Source organism: Gossypium hirsutum, chromosome A04 (assembly GCF_007990345.1).
Source record: "Gossypium hirsutum isolate 1008001.06 chromosome A04, Gossypium_hirsutum_v2.1, whole genome shotgun sequence".
NCBI lineage: Eukaryota > Viridiplantae > Streptophyta > Magnoliopsida > Malvales > Malvaceae > Gossypium > Gossypium hirsutum.
Genome location: NC_053427.1, coordinates 45,198,401 through 45,215,895, shown reverse-complemented (window position 1 = coordinate 45,215,895; position 17,495 = coordinate 45,198,401). Strand labels below are relative to the sequence as shown.

Genomic DNA, 17,495 nt, shown 5'->3' with positions numbered 1-17,495 from the left:
TTATAAGCAAATTCAATCAAAGGCAAATATCTTTCCCATGAACCACAGAACTCTAAGACGCAACATCTCAACATATCCTCGAGTATCTGAATTGTTCATTCAGATTGACCATCGGTTTGGGGGTGAAAAGCAATGCTAAAATGCAGCTTGGTACCCAAAGCTTCTTGCAATTTCTTCCAAAATCGCGATGTAAATCTTGGGTCTCTATCTGACACAATAGAAATAGGTACTCCATGTAATCTCACAATCTGAGAAACGTACAATTCAACTAGTTTATCCAATGAAAAATCCGTAAGCACGGGGATAAAGTGAGCCGACTTAGTCAGTCGATCGACAACAACCCAAATCGCATCCTTCTTACTTGCTGACAATGGCAGCCCGGACACAAAGTCCATTGTGACTCGATCCCATTTCCACTCGGGTATCATGATCGGCTGAAGTAATCCTGAAGGCACTTGATGTTCTGATTTCACTTGTTGACATATTAAGCATCTCGAAACAAAGTCAGAGATGTCTCGTTTCATACCATGCCACCAAAACTGACGTTTCAGATCGTTGTACATTTTAGTACTACCCGGGTGGATAGACATTCGGCCACTATGAGCCTCATTCAAATCATCGAAATAAGTTCCGAATTCCTTGGAACACACAAACGACTTCTAAACCTCAAACAATCATCATCATCCATTCGAAACTCCGATTCCTTGTTCAGAACACACTCAGCCCGTTTTGCAACCAATTCATCATCAACTTTCTGGGCTTCATGAATTTGATGAATCAACAATGGTTTGGCTTTTAATTCAGCTACTAACACATTGTCGGGTAGAACAGACAAGTGCACATTCATCGCTCGTAAAGCAAACAGCGATTTCCGGCTTAAGGCGTCCGCAACCACATTAGCCTTTCCCGGGTGGTAATCAATGACAAGTTCGTAATCTTTCAACAACTCAAGCCAACGTCTTGGTCGCAGATTTAAGTCTCTTTGAGTCATCAAATATTTGAGACTTTTGTGATCCGAAAATACATGGCACTTCTCACCAAACAAATAATGTCGCCATATTTTCAAAGCAAATACGATGGCAGCTAGTTCGAGATCATGGGTCGGATAATTTCTCTCGTGTGGCTTCAATTGTCTCGACGCATAGGCCACAACTCGACCTTCTTGCATCAATACGCAACCCAACCCGAGTAGGGATGCGTCACTATAAATGACAAACTCTTTGCCTGATTCAGGTTGCACTAAAATTGGAGCTTCAGTCAAATAAGTTTTCAGTTGATCGAAACTTTTCTGACATTTCTCCGTCCATTCGAACTTAACATCCTTTTGAAGTAGCTTCGTCATTGGTGTGGCTATCATCGAGAAACCTTTGACAAATCGTCGGTAATAACCGGCGAGCCCCAAAAAGCTCCGAACCTCAGTAATATTTCTCGGAGGTTTCCAGTTAAGTATGGTTGAGATTTTGTTCGGGTCAACTCGAATACCCGATGCGGATACCACATGACCCAAGAAGCTAACCTCTCTTAACCAGAACTCACACTTACTGAACTTAGCATATAACTGCTTATCCCGCAAAATTTGCAACACTAATCTCAGGTGTTCAGCATGTTTAGTCTCATCTCTTGAATAGACCAAGATGTCATCAATGAACACAACTACGAACCGATCCAAATATGGTCTGAAGATCCGATTCATCAAATCCATAAATACCGCAGGGGCATTAGTGAGCCCAAACGGCATCACTAAGAACTCGTAGTGACCGTACCTCGTTCTGAAAGCAGTTTTGGGTACGTCCGAATCTCGAATCCGCAACTGATAATAACCCGATCTCAAATCTATCTTTGACAACATTGAGGCTCCCTTTAGTTGATCAAACAAATAATCAATGCGCGGTAATGGATATTTATTCTTTATCGTCACTTTATTCAGTTGACGATAGTCAATGCACAATCTCATGGTTCCGTCCTTCTTTTTCACGAACAATACTGGTGCACCCCAAGGTGAGAAACTTGGTCGAGCGAAACCTCTATCCGTCAACTCTTGCAATTGAGCTTTCAATTCTTTTAACTCGGTCAGTGCCATACGATACGGAGCTATCGAAATTGGCGTAGTTCCCGGTACAAGCTCAATACCAAACTCTATCTCCCGAACAGGTGGCAAACCCGGTAACTCTTCAGGAAAAACATCCGGGTATTCACAAACCACCGGCACAGATTCGGGTTTCTTTTCTAACTCTTTGTCATCAAGTACATACGCAAGGTATGCTTCGCACCCTTTTCTTACATATTTCTGGGCCAACATTGTTGATATTACAGCTGGCAACCCCCTTAAGTCCGTAGACTCAACTCGGATTATCTCGTTATTTGCGCACCTCAAATCAATAGTCTTGCTTTTGCAATTCACAACCGCATCATGCGCGGTCAACCAATCCAAACCAAGAATAACATCAAATTCGTCAAACGGCAAAAGCATCAAATCGGTCGGAAAATAGGATTCTCGGATTATTAGAGGGCATCTCTTACACACTTTATCAACAAGTACGCATTGACCCAAAGGGTTTGACACTCGAATTACGAACTCAGTAGACTCAACAGGTAGAGTCTTACTGGATGCTAAGGTTTCGCATACATATGAATGAGTAGAGCCAGGGTCAATCAATGCAATCACATTAGTATCAAAGAGAGTGAAGGTACCAGTGATGACGTCAGGGGAGGATGCCTCCTCTCGTGCGCGAATGGCATATGCTCTAGTAGGAGTGCGGTTCTCGGCTCGAACAGCCATATCAGAGGCCCCTCTCTGACTACCACCCCTACCTCCTAAAATTCTCGGTGGTCTACCTCTAGTTGTCACTCCACTAGGTCTTGCACCTTGAATCTTATTCTTCTCATCAAGCTCCGTGCAATCTCTAATGAAGTGGTCCTTCGAACCGCATCCGTAACAGGCCCTGTTAGTAGACTTACCCCAACATTCACCTAGGTGTCGTCTTCCGCATTGGGGACATTCAGGTTTCTCTTGACGATTATTGCCCACACTAGCTACCGAAGTAGCTCGGGAGTCCGTCGATGGTCGTGCTCTGATGGAAATTCCCGCAGTCGTCCTCGACTTATTAGTGTCCTCCCTGAACTTCTTTACAGCTGAGAACGGAGCTTTACCCGTCGATCTTTTACGATAGTCTCTAGCTTCAAATTCAGCCTTCTTCTCCTTTCCAAGTTCTTCCGCCTTACAGGCTCGTTCGACTAGTGTTACGAATTCTTTTATCTCCAAAATACCCACTAGTAGATTTAAATCTTCATTCAATCCTTCTTCGAATCTTTTGCACATAGCAACCTCATCAGCTACACACTCCCGGGCATACCTACTGAGTCTTACGAATTCATGTTCATATTCAGATACTGTCATACGGCCTTGCTTGAGTTCCAAGAATTCCTTGCGCTTTTGATCAATGAACCGTTGACTAATATATTTCTTTCGGAATTCCGTTTGAAAGAAGTCTCAAGTAACTCGTTCGTTTGGGACTATGGAAATCAGGGTCCTCCACCAATAGTAGGCTGAGTCTCGCAACAAAGATATAGCACACTTTAGACATTCATCGGGTGTGCATGACAGTTCATCGAACACCCGAATGGTGTTATCAAGCCAGAACTCGGCCCTTTCGGCATCATCAGTAACTATGGCCTTGAACTCCTCAGCCCCGCGCTTCCTAATCAAGTCTACAGGTGGCTTACTCAGCCTCACAGGATCAATGACTGATGGCATTACGGGCTCTTGGGGTGGATTATTCAAATTCGGGAATTGTTGGACAGCCGGATTGGTTCGGGCATATTGCGCGACCCACTCATTCATCATGGTAAAGAAGGCTTGTTTAGCCCCCTCACCTTGATTATTCGCAGATGACTGAGGTTCAACAGGCGGCGTCCCTTGTGCAGGAGCAGCCACTACGCTCTCAACGTCATCCGCTAAGGTTCCTTCTACACCGGGGTCCCTTTACTAATCAAAACAAAAACATTTTAACCGTCAGAAGTCATCACACATTTAAACATTAACATTAAGACATGTATAGCTAGACTCACACGTGCTATGGTAGTCCTAGAACCGACTAAACCATAGCTCTGATACCAATCAAGTGTAACACCCCGAACCCGAGACCGTCGCCGGAGTTGAACACGAGGTGTTAACAGACTTTAAACCACTTATTAAAATTTTTCTTGACAAGCTGTCAATCTGCGTACTAGTCGCTTTAAAAATCATATCTTGAGCTCTGGAATTCGAAATCCAGTTCCGTGAATTTTCCCTGAAACTAGACTCATATTCCCATCTACATATTTTTTCTAGAATTTTTGGTCGGGCCAATTAGTACAGTTTATTAGTCAAAGTCTCCCATGTTACTGGGGTCGACTACGCTGACCTTTGCGCATTACGACCTGGGTATCTCCCTGTACAGAGCTTCAATACTGATGCCGTTTGTTTCTATAGAAACTAGACTCAGAGAGGAATCTATACATATATGGTATGACTCCTAATTATCTCTGGTTAATTTATAATGAATTTCCAAAGTCGGAGCAGGGAATCCAGAAACCGTTCTGGCCCTGTCCCACGAGAACCTGATTATCTCTTAACATACTATCCATATGATCTTTTCGTTACTTCTATATGAAAATATACTCATCGAACTTCGATTACATAATTTATTCATCAATTAATTCCACTCCTACTATTTTTAGTGATTTTTCAATCTCATGTCACTGCTGCTGCAAGCATCTGTTACGAAAGCAACTATGCCCACTTCGTGTTTACTCCTTGATCTAACTAATAATTCATCATGCATATCACAAATTATGATCATGACTAACCATGCCAAAGGCTAATCATTGTCAAACTTCCCCCTACTACACTATTGCCATATCATGAATTTTAACACCAAAATAATCAACCATGACGTATGGCATAAAAAGGTCGAATTATCAAGATTTGCGACCTAACGTATGAATCCAAACCCAACCGAACATTTATGCCATTTTCGCATGGCTAAAAGATTACATACCACAGTTCAAACACAACATAATAGCCTATACATGCCGAAATGTTCTCCTAAGCCAACTAAGAAGAAAGTACCAAAACTTGCTATCCGGTGTGATGACTTCGATGACGGCCCGACCACGCAAAAAGAGACGAGTCCAAGCAACCTAGTATGGGTGACAAGGAAACACCGAGTGAGTTTATAACTCAGTAAGTCATAAGCAATACACTACCATCCATTAATAACATTATCACAAGAGGAAACAAAATGGAACGAGGCTAGTTACTCCATCCATACTGAACCATACCATAGTTCCTCCGACCTATCGGTTCAATCTCATACCAAATCATGCATTCACATTCCATATACTCATCAATAGGATATTCGAGGCATTTTCATAAATCATTTTATTTTCGTTACAATCATACAACTAAACGGCCTTTCACCCATTCCACGATAAATCTTATGTACGTGACTTCAAGTATATTCGTCACATGGGTTCAAACTTACCAAGCTCAACTCCAAATATAGACATAGCACCTATTAGCCATGAGCTCAAGATACTTACCCGATCCGCTGTCCGTGATCGACTCAATAGTGTCGCACACTTAGTGTCCATAATGATTCAAGAACATATTAAGTCCGCACACTCAGTGCTATATAATCAACTCGCACACCTAGTGCTACATAATCAAACTCGCACACTTAGTGCTACAAAGTCAAACTCGCACACTTAGTGCTACATAATCAAACTCGCACACTTAGTGCTACATAGTCAATTCGCACACTTAGTGCTGCACAATTTAAACCCGCACTCTTAGCGCCAATCTCATGGTCATACTTGTTTATACCCGCACATTTAGTGCCGAGATCAACAACTCAATACATCTCACCTCTTTTCTTTTCACTCAACACTTTCATCATCACATACGTACATGCATATATATATATATTTATTCATTCCATTCAGCATCATTACATAGACGTTATGACCATTTGAATTAATACCAACTATATGCTTAATGACTTACTTTATGTTGGGTAAAATAATTCCGAGTCGGCTACTCGATGACCTTCGATTTCCCCTTGTTGGACGCCTCTCCTTTAGGTTCTTGAGCTTAAATAATACAAATAAGAGTATTCAATATTTAACCCAATAACATGAATTTATTTATCACATTCGGCAATCACATATCATTAAATTTTCAAACCAAAATGTCATTATATGACCACATATACACATATCCATATACTTAAGCTCAATAATTATAATGTAATATCATGTACCCACTTTAAGTATATTGCCGAATATACTTAATCATACATACACCTAACCAAAACAATTTCCTAAAATCTTTATATCATTTATACACTAAGCCGAATACTCTCACCAAGTTCACCTATATTCTTCAACAATTCCTTCATTGATCAAACACATATTCGGCTAAAGAAATGGCAATTTTAGCAACCTTCGATTTAGTACTTAACTTTTACCACATATCAAATAACTCATTTCCTTACTCATGTGACCACGTATATTCGGTCATGCATACACACATAAAATCAATTTGGAGACTCTATCAATCCAACATACATTCGGCACCTTCATCCACCATTCTACCAAGCATGTAATATTCAAACACAACCAAACTCACATTCGGCCCTAGCTCATAACAAGGTAGCCGATTCTTTTTATAGTTCAAACACTCCTCTATCATCATTCACCTAACTTTAACATGAAACAACAAAACTCACCATTTCTCATCCAAATAACATGAACAACAACTATTTCTTGAACACTTTCTCATGACCGATTGCTCATGTTACCAACAAGATTCAAGATTTGAACATGGGCTATTTAGAACTCAAGTCAATTACTAAAACATGCATGCATCTCAAGGACAACATCAAACATACCTTAGTCTAGCAAACCACCATAGCCGATTTTCTCAAGCTTTTCCCCTTCCTTTCTTTCCTCTATTCGGCCAAAGATGTTCAAGAATGAACACTTTTTTTTTGTTTTCTTTCTTCAATTCACGGCAACAAGGGGGTATGGATGAGACCATATTATTTTTTTTTTTCATCACCCTTCCTTTCATTATTTAATCACCATGCTCATTATTTTATTTTTCTTAACATACATCACTAGCATAACATGTTGGAGACATGTTTCCACCCATAGCATGGCCGGCCACTATGCTTTAGTTTGGCTAATTTGACATGCAAGGACAACACTTTCCCACTTTAATACTATTTGGTCCTTACTTATTTACCTATCATAATTTTCCAAGTCTTTCAACTAGATCCTTTCAAGCAAAATTCACATTCCTAATATAAAATTAAAACATCAAATTTTTGTACAAGTACTATCACACATATAAGATATGCAAACAAAATTTTAACTAAATTTTATGACTCGGTTTTGTGGTCCCGAAACCACATTCCGACTAGGGTCGAATTAGGGCTGTCACATAAAATTTCAAAGTTATCATACAATATAGATATATTATTAACTATTGACTATCATAAGTAAATTATTATGGCTACCAAATTATAACAAATAAAAAAGAAGAATAAAAATTAAGAGATTAGTGGCGTTTTTTAAAAAAACGCCGCAAAAAATAGTATAGTTGAAAGAAAACGGCGTCGTTATAGATTGATAGAGTACTAGTGGCGTTTTTAAAAACGCCGCAACAGAAGTAAAGTGTACTGGAAGCGTCGTCGTTTTAGTCCAATATATAGGGGATTTGCGGCGTTTTTATAGAAAACGCCACAAAATACAGATTAGTTTAACGAAAATGGTGCCGTTTTAGTATATACGGGTATTAGTGGCGCTTTCAAAAACGCTGCAAAATAATTCAAGTTTATAGTACACGTCGTCATTTTAGTTGAGTATATAGGGATTAGCGGCGTTTTTTAAATAAACGCCGCAAAAAACATTAGTGCTTAACAGGAACGGCGTCGTTTTCTTCAAAGATTAGTGGCGCTCACCTGGAAACGCCGCAAAAGATTGTTTTTAGCGGCGCTTTTAATAAGCGCCGCAAACAGTGAATTTTTTTTTCAAAACGGCGTCGTTTTCATTTCAGATGTTATGTCCTTCTTTCATGCCCGATAGTCTCAGCCTTCTCCCTCAAAACACCAAAATAGATTTCCCCTAATCCCTTAATTTCCCCCAAATCCCTAGGCATCTCAGTCGATCGACTACCTACTCATCGTTGTTTGCCATCGTCTCTTCTGTGTCCCTTCACCGTCGTCTCTTCTGCGTCCCTTCGCTGTCACTCTCCGCTTCCGCAATTAGTCAGTAAATTTCAGTACCCATTTGCTGCAACTCTAGCTTCTCATTTTCGTAGACAGGTTATACTTTTTAACTTAGTTTGTTTTTCCTGCTCATGATAAATGTTATTTGTATTTAGTATTTGGTGCATACGAAATTTGCAGACTGAACTTCAGGACGAAATCAGAAGATGTCCTCACCTGAATTTCGGTTACATTTAAGCAGTCGATCTGCATACCATTAGCACTGACATTTGTTACATCTTTAAGCACTGCCCTTCTTTTAGGCTGAAGGCCAACAGTGGCAACCACACAAGTCCTGTTCTTATCTGATAATGCACGTTTGGAGTTCATACGAAGAACACATTTTTGGTCCTGCTTGAAGGATGGTTTTGAAGAGCACATTCCTTCTGCTCCCCTCTGTGCTTTAGCCCGTGCTCGAGTAATTCTTCCTGTAGGCTCTTCAATACTTTCAATAGGTTCATTTTCTTTACTCATACTTGTTTGCCTTCTAGAAGAGCAATGCATGATTTTTAGTTTGAAATTTTCTTCATTGAACCTGCATTCCTAACACTGAATCGTTGTAACATGATGAAAATAATACACATTAAAGTACAATTTTCTAGAAAAAGAAGACAAATTTTATGACTTCAATCAATTCTCGAACAGCATAAGCTCTGCGATACTATGAAAATTTTATTGACTCCAGAAACTTTAGCCTCATACATACTAGAATTAAGTTTTTCATTATATGAAGAATCAATGGAGTCATGCGAGGTCACCCTTTTCCATTTTCAAATATTAGAATTTGAGACCTTCGGAGTCCAAAACCAAAGACTCAATTCTCAAGTTCCAACAGAGGAAATGGGTATTCGGGAAGTTTGGCACGAGATTTTTAAGTTATAACATCTCTACAATGCTTCAGCACTAGCAGTATCAATAAGAAAGATTGAATCACCCTAGAACTCTAAATTAGAAATTGCTTTACTATTTAAAAGTTCACTTTCTTTCAACGTGTGGTTTAAAAAAAGAAACTGAATTTTGTTTTTAATTTTTATTCTCATGATACCAATTGATAACAAGTTTACTGAAATGCATCAATGATATTCCATGGATGAGGCATTGAGCTTAGTATATATGTTGTCATGGTGATTCTGACATTGTATTTGGTTTATATGTAGTGACATGGTGATTTTGTCATTAGTTAAATTCTTCATTCATTTCTCTTTGCTTGCAAATTGCAGGAAGGTTGCATGTAATTTAGAACCCTTCTTGATGATACCATTTGTTTAAAATAAAATTATAACTTATAGGTTCCATGGAACAAATATAGGCACTTTCATCTAATGGAACTTGTGGTTAGTCAAGACATTGTTATTGAAAGGGTCAGCCAAGTGATCCAACAGGTTCTGGTATGGTCCTACACCTGTCACGAGCCTTTGTATGAAGTAACCCAAGATTGCCAACATTTCCAATCTCCCATTCTTCACTTCTTTCAGCTTCAAATCCTTCAATGACTTCTCATCTTTCACAAAACCAAGTGGGTTAAACAGTGGTCCTCCAGGGTATGCCGGCTCACCAGACCCTCCAAGGTACTTCTCGAACCCCAAGAAATATTGTTTCCCCATCGAACCTGGTTTGGCCCAGTCTTGGAACCTTCTGTGCTCTGCAAATCCCATGAGTGCCATCTCGAACACAAACAAAGTGTAAGGGTCTGCCCAATAGTTGTATGTCCCTGCTGGTGGGATCACACTAGTTCTAAACCAAAGGAGGGCTGTTTCTGCTGGGATAAGACCGGCCTTCCCAAGTATTTCAGGGGCAATCGCACCTACTGCACCCAACATAGCATAACGCCCGTTGATGATCTCACCGTAGGCTAGCCATTTTTGCTTCTAGAAACTGAATCATGCATTTTTGCTTCTAGGATTAGCAATCTAGTATGAATAAGTATTGGTAAATGCATTAAATAAACTACGATTATTATACTGTGGTAAATGCATGGATCCATCGAAGGGCCTACGATTTAATACATTTCCAATTTAAAGTGTGTGGTGGTTATTTGTTCAAGTGATTATATTATATGTTTCGCAATTTCATTATTGCTTTTGTCTCCAGAATGGACCTCTTTGGTCCAATAAACTCCTGTGATTTCAAAAACGATCACATAGGGCCTACCTTGTGAAATCCGAAATTACTAGTTTACCATTTATGAAATGGTTTAATTTTTTCTTGTCCCTGTATTCTTTCAAGTTTAGTCCTTCAAATATTTTTTTTACAGAAATTAAACCCTTTTACTTATTCAATTCGTTTTTTTTACTTATTATATATATATATAAAATAAAATATAAAGGTTGAATAAAATGTAGATTTTATGTGAAAGGTTGTCTCATTGGTCAAGAATTGCAGAATTAGTTATATATATATAAGAGAAAAATATTATTCATGTAATGCCTATGTAATGCCTTCTTATGTTTGCTCTGACATTTCATTTTTCATGAAGTACCAATGTGCGGCACTTGTGTTTAACATGTATCCAGACAGTGCTCTGGGGATGATGATCGTCCAAATATATGGAAAAACTTAGAACAAATTTAACATACTTGTGTCAGACATATATCCATACTGTCACACCTGAGTCCAAGTAAAATAGATGCATTCTGATTTCATTATTTGCATTTCAGGTACATCAGCTAGTGTAGGATTTGCTATCCCGTCGTCCACTGTGCTCAAGATTGTACCTCAGCTGATCAAATTTGGCAAAGTAAGTTTCATTAAGTAAATTCTTGGTCTCTTCTTTTTTTCTGATCTGTGCTAATCCCGTTTCAGCTCACCTCAATAAAATCTTTTTTGAAAATGTGTTAATTATATGAATAAGTGAATATTTTAATATTTATAGGAATAAATATTAAATTTATACATAAATATTGATCAAACTTATAATTTGATACATAAATTTTCATTTGGTGTTATTATATAAATGAAACTTAAATTGCGGTTCATATGTATGTATAAAACTTTGATTTCTTTCAATTGTACATGTTTAAAAGAAATAAATACATACATTTTTTTGTTATATTGAATTAATATAATTGTGTGAATGTAATATAATTGAATAATTATATAATGTGTTAAGTTTGAGCATTGTATAAGTTAGTAATGTTTTATATGGAGGACAAATTTGGAAATATCTGCTAAGGTAGGTCTCTCTCCATACTTGGTATGATTTATACTATTGTTTGTTTTGTGTTATAATTTGCGGAGCATTGAATAATTATATAATTGATGGTGATCATTGTGGAGCCTTAGTCTATAAAATATTACTTTATTATAGTAACTGCATTTATAAGCAATTAAAACAATAGCTGACCTTCTCTCCAACATTATTTTAAATATTTTAAAGATTCAAAGTATATAGGCTGGAAACCTGACGGGTTGCCTTTTATCGAGCTGTAAGATATAATGGATCCTCCCTAGGTGTAACAACGCCACGTATGATGAATCTTAAAAAATTTTGGTTTGACTTGAAAAAAGTTCTATCGAGCTCATTTACTATTGAATATTTATTACCATGTAGCTTGCTTGTCCATTAAAATTACAACAATAGCTGACCTTCTATCCAACCTTTTTTTAAATATTTTAAAGATTCAAAGTATATAGGCTGGAAACCTGACGGGTTGCCTTATATCGAGCTGTAAGATATAATGGATCCTCCCTAGGTGTAACAACGCCACGTATGATGAATCTTAAAAAATTATTATATTCAAATTACTATTTTTTATATTAATAATGTTTGATTTTAATATTTAATAATTTTAAATGTCTTTAAAAGTTATAACTAATTTTTATCAAAATAGTATTAATATTGATCATTACTTCAATAAATTACATAACTTACATAACTCATATAACTTACGTAATTTACATAACAACTTACATAATTTACATAACTTACATAATTTACATAACTCACATAACGTACATAACAACTTACATAACTTAACTAATACATGTAGTGTAATCTAATAATTTCTTTAAAAGCATATAGTTTAAAGTTCATATTTCATAAATTACATAATCAATACATGTAGTGTAATCTAATAATTTCTTTAAAAGCATATAGTTTAAAGTTCATATTTCATAACTTACATAATCTACATCACTTACATAAAACATAAAAATATATCATATCAAGACTTACATAATAAACAGCTTACATGTGTAATTTATTGTCAACTTTAGAATTCAAGAACTACGAAATGGATAGGAGTTGGATGAAATTGTCAAGGGTAAGCAACGCCTATCGAAATGGAGTACAAACTTTTCTGAATTTTGCATTTCAAAATGCAAGCCAAGAGAATATGATTCTTTGCCCGTGTAAGAAGTGTGGCAACATCAATTGGCATACTCGTAAAGTTGTCTACGAACATCTAATTGTTGATGGCTTTATTCGAGGGTATAAAAAATGGATTTTCCATGGAGAGTGTACATCTAGTGGAACTTCTTCAACGATTAATCCGACTTATCCTGATACTGATTACCATCAGTATGTTAGACAAGATGACATGGAAGGTATGTTGCGGGATGCATTTAATATGCACAGTCATGGTGAGCAATCGTTTCCACCTGACTTTATTGCATCCGATGATTGTAATATTGGTGGAAATGTTTTTGGCGAAACGGGAACAAGTGCACCTTATGAGGAGCCAAATGAAGAAGCGGCGAAGTTCTACAATTTACTTAATGAAATGAATGAAGAACTTTACGAGGGATCAAAATATTCGAAATTGTCCTTTTGCATTCGTTTATTTCACTTAAAATGTTTGGGAGGGTGGACTGGAAATTCTTTTACAATGCTGCTACAGTTTCTGAGAGAGATGTTTCCTTTTGCAAAAATCCCTGAATCTTGTCAAGATATGAAGAGACTAATAAAAGATTTGGGCCTTGGGTACGATAAAATTCATAGTTGCCCAAATGACTGCATGTTGTACTGGGGTGATCAGAAGAACCAACAGTGTTGTAATGTTTGCGGCAAGTCTCGTTGGATGAATGGGAATACAGAAGATGTGAATGCGGATGAAGGTGGGGCGCAGTTAAGAAAGAAGCCAGTCAAGGTTTTGCGATACTTTCCCCTAATACCAAGACTTCAAAGGCTTTTCATGTCGTCAAAGACGGCCGAATCTATGAGGTGGCATAATGATCAACGGACTGATGATGGATTATTAAGACATCCTGCGGATTCTTTAGCTTGGAAATCATTTGACTTGAAATTTTCAAGCTTTGCAAGCGATCCTCGAAATGTGAGGCTTGGGCTAGCAGCTGACGGCTTTAATCCATTTAAAATCATGAGTACTTCGTACAGTACTTGGCCTGTGGTGCTTGTTCCTTACAATTTGCCTCCATGGATTTGCATGAAGCAATCTTCGTATATTTTATCAATGATTATTCCTGGAGAGAAAGGTCCCAGAAATGATATTGACATCTATTTGCAGCCACTTATTGAAGAGTTAAAACAATTATGGTCGGGTGTTGAGACATATGATGTATTAAGAAAAGAGAACTTTTTTTTATGTGCAGCTTTATTGTGGACAATTAATGATTTCCCGGCTTATGCTAATTTATCGGGTTGGAGTACTAAAGGACGTTATGCTTGTCCTTGTTGTACTGCACAAACTTGTTCGAAGTGGTTGTACAATGGGAAGAAGTTCTCTTACATGGGCCATCGTCGGTGGTTAGATGGAAATCATAAATTTAGATTTCAGAGGACTCTATTTGACGGTACTGAAGAGTACAGAGGAGCTCCTCAGCAGACCGTTGGATCTGAAATCTTGTTTATGTTAAAAGATATCAACTTTAGTTATGAGAAGATGAATCAACCACCTTACACGAAATCAAAGAGAATATCGAGGGATGAATCTGATGATGAATCTAACGAAGAGGATGATCCTAATGAGGCAGACTTGTGGAAAAAAAGAAGTATTTTTTTTAGTTACCTTATTGGGAGCATAATATTTTACGTCACAATCTTGATGTCATGCATATTGAGAAGAATGTCTGTGAGAACATAATTGGGACAATTTTGAATGTCGATGGAAAATCAAAAGACAATCTTTAGAGTCGACTTGATTTAGTTGACATGAGAATTCGGCGTGATCTTCATCCTCAGGTACTTCCGAATGGGAAATATCGGTTGCCGCCTTCTATTTTTTCAATGTCAAAGGAAGAGAAAGAGGTGTTTTGTATGGCGTTGAAGGATATAAAGGTCCCAGATGCGTATGTGTCAAATATATCTCGATGTGTGAGTCTTAAAGATCGAAGATTATATTCATTAAAATCACATGATTACCACATCTTGATGCAAGATTTACTCCCAGTTGCTTTACGGTGCTGCATGTCAAAAAATGTGACGTCCTGTATAATTGAACTATCCAATATAATGAAAGATATTTGTGGCAAAGTTTTGGATGTTGAAGAACTTAAGAAAGTACAGGATTGAGCTGCTTTGACTTTATGCAATTTGGAGAAGATCTTTCCACCTTCCTTCTTCACTATTATGGTGCACTTGGTAATCCATCTCCCTCACGAAGCAATACTTGGTGGACCGGTTTTTTATCGATGGATGTATCCAATAGAAAGGTGCTAATTTATTTGTCAAGTATTTATTTATTCGCGTCTATACATTTAGTTACAACTTTTGATAAATATTGTATATCGTGTTTAGGTTCCTAAGCAAATTGAAATCTTATTGTCGCAATAAGCGTTATCCAGAAGGATCAATTGCTGAAGGCTACTTGGCAGAGGAGTGCATGACATTCTGTTCTAGATATTTAGAAGATGTTGAAACACGAATGAATAGAACAAATAGAAATGCTGGGCTCAATGATCATAACTTGGCCGAAACTTATTTATTCCAAAGTTATGGAGAACCAATTGGCAAAGTTGAAATTGCAGAATTAGATGATATATCGTGGATACAAGCACATCGATATGTACTTTTTCACCACGATTTAGTTGAACCGTTACGCAAGTAAGTTCTAAAATTTCCTCACATATTTGTCGTTTTGATTTGTTTATCTTCTAACCAAATACACTTGTTTTTAACATAGTGAGTACAAACAAATTTTGAGATCTCGTGCACGCTCTCGAAGATTGCAACATCGAGAGATTAATAAGTTATTCACAGAATCTTTTCATGAATGGTTAAGTCAAACGGTATGTAACTAAAGTTAATAAGTTACATATAATCCCGAAATTTAGTTAATTATTCAATTTACTTTCGATTCAATAGGTTTGGAGTGGAAAGGACGTCAATGACGAAGTTAAATGGCTTTCCCAAGGTCCGAATAGAATAATAAAAAGATATAGTGCTTTCCTCATCAATGGATACAGATTTCATACAAAGTATCGTGAGAGAATGAGGAGAACTCAAAATTGTGGAGTTGTTGTTAATTCTTCAATTACGAGTTATGCTAGTGCTAGGGACAGTAATCCGGTTGAGGGTAATGTGGAGTATTACGGACTTATTACCGACATTATTGAGTTGGATTACTATGGCAGATGGAAAGTTGTCTTATTTCGGTGTGATTGGGCTGATGTTAATACTGCTCGAGGAATTAAAGAAGATCAATTTGGTTTTACAATGTTGAATTTCTCTCGCTTGATTCACACTGGACAACAATTGATGGACGAGCCATATGTATTTTCCTCTCAAGTGAAACAAGTTTTTTATTTGAAAGATCCAACTGATGAGGGTTGGTATGTTGTACTCCGGAACACCCCTAGAGACTTGTTTGAAATGGGTAATGGAAGTAGAGATGACATCGTCGAAAGATCAGAAACATTACCTTTTCCAGAACAAAACTTAGATGAAAATATCCCTAGTACTAATACACAACATCAATGGGTTCGACATGATGTGGATGAAGATATTTACGAATAATGATGTAGTAAGATTGTAACACCTCGAACCCGAGACCGTCACCGGAGTCGAACATGAGGTGTTAACAGACTTTAACCACTTATAAACAAATTTCCCAGACATTGCCAATCTGCGTAATAGTCGCTTTAAAAATCATATCTTGAGTTCAGAAACTCGGAATCCAGTTCTGTAAATTTTCCCTGAAACTAGACTCATATGCCCATCTACATATTTTTTTCTAGAATTTTTGGTTGGGCCAATTAGTACAGTTTATTAGTCAAAGTCTCCCATGTTACAGGGATCGACTACACTGACCTTCGCGCATTACGACTTGGATATCTCCCTGTACAGGGCTTCAATACTGATGTTGTTTGTTTCTATAGAAACTAGACTCAAAGAGGAATCTATACATATATGGTATGACTCCTAATTATCTCTGGTTAATTTATAATGAACTTCCAAAGTCGAAACAGGGAATCCAGAAACCGTTCTGGCCCTGTCTTACGAGAACCTGAATATCTCTTAACATACTATCCATATGATCGTTTCGTTACTTTCCTATGAAAATAGATTCATCAAGGTTCGTTTACATAATTTATTCACTATTTAATTCCCTTCCTACTATTTTTAGTGATTTTCCAAATCTATATCACTGCTGCTGTCAGCATCTGCCTTTAAGGTAGACTTTACCTATTTCATAGTTTCCATGATTCAACTAACCCTTTTAGCATAAATAGCACAAATTATGATAGTGATTAACCATTCCCATGGCCAATCCTTGTTAAGCATATCCACACCTCTCAATAACCATATCCATACCAAATGATTATAACATTATACTCAAACATATATAAGCCATTTTCGCATGGCTATCCAAAATTATACAAGTCCAAAGGGTCCATGACCCCCAACAAAAATGGTAGTCCTATACATGCCATTTCGAAGTTCAACCAAAATTGTACCAAAAGGGGGGCTTTGATAGTGTTGGCGACTTCGACATCAAAATCCCGAGTCCGATAGCTGGAGAACCAAAATCTATAAAACAGAGAATCAAGGAGACAGAGTAAGCAATTTATGCTTAGTAAGTTTTGAGCAAGGGATTCCAGCACAACAAAAGTATAGCATTCATGTAGCTAAACGGATAATTTCATATGCACAATTTTTCAATATCATACTTACTTCACATTACCAACCCTTTTATTCATACACAAAGATCAACTTAGCCAAAGGCCGGTAGCTCATTTATCAACTGAGCGAATACTTATTTGTAAGGGCTCAACTAATTCAAAGCA

At 37.4% G+C, this 17,495-nt stretch overlaps 1 protein-coding gene across 1 annotated transcript; it reads right to left on the bottom strand.

Moving 5' to 3' along the window:
• Positions 1-9,602: 9,602 nt before the first annotated feature.
• Positions 9,603-10,200, bottom strand: LOC107949259 (chlorophyll a-b binding protein 8, chloroplastic). The gene has a single exon (XM_016883991.2). It carries the CDS (start codon positions 10,130-10,132, stop codon positions 9,632-9,634), a length of 501 nt encoding a protein of 166 aa, XP_016739480.1. The 5' UTR covers positions 10,133-10,200; the 3' UTR covers positions 9,603-9,631.
• Between the last annotated feature and the right edge of the window lie 7,295 nt (positions 10,201-17,495).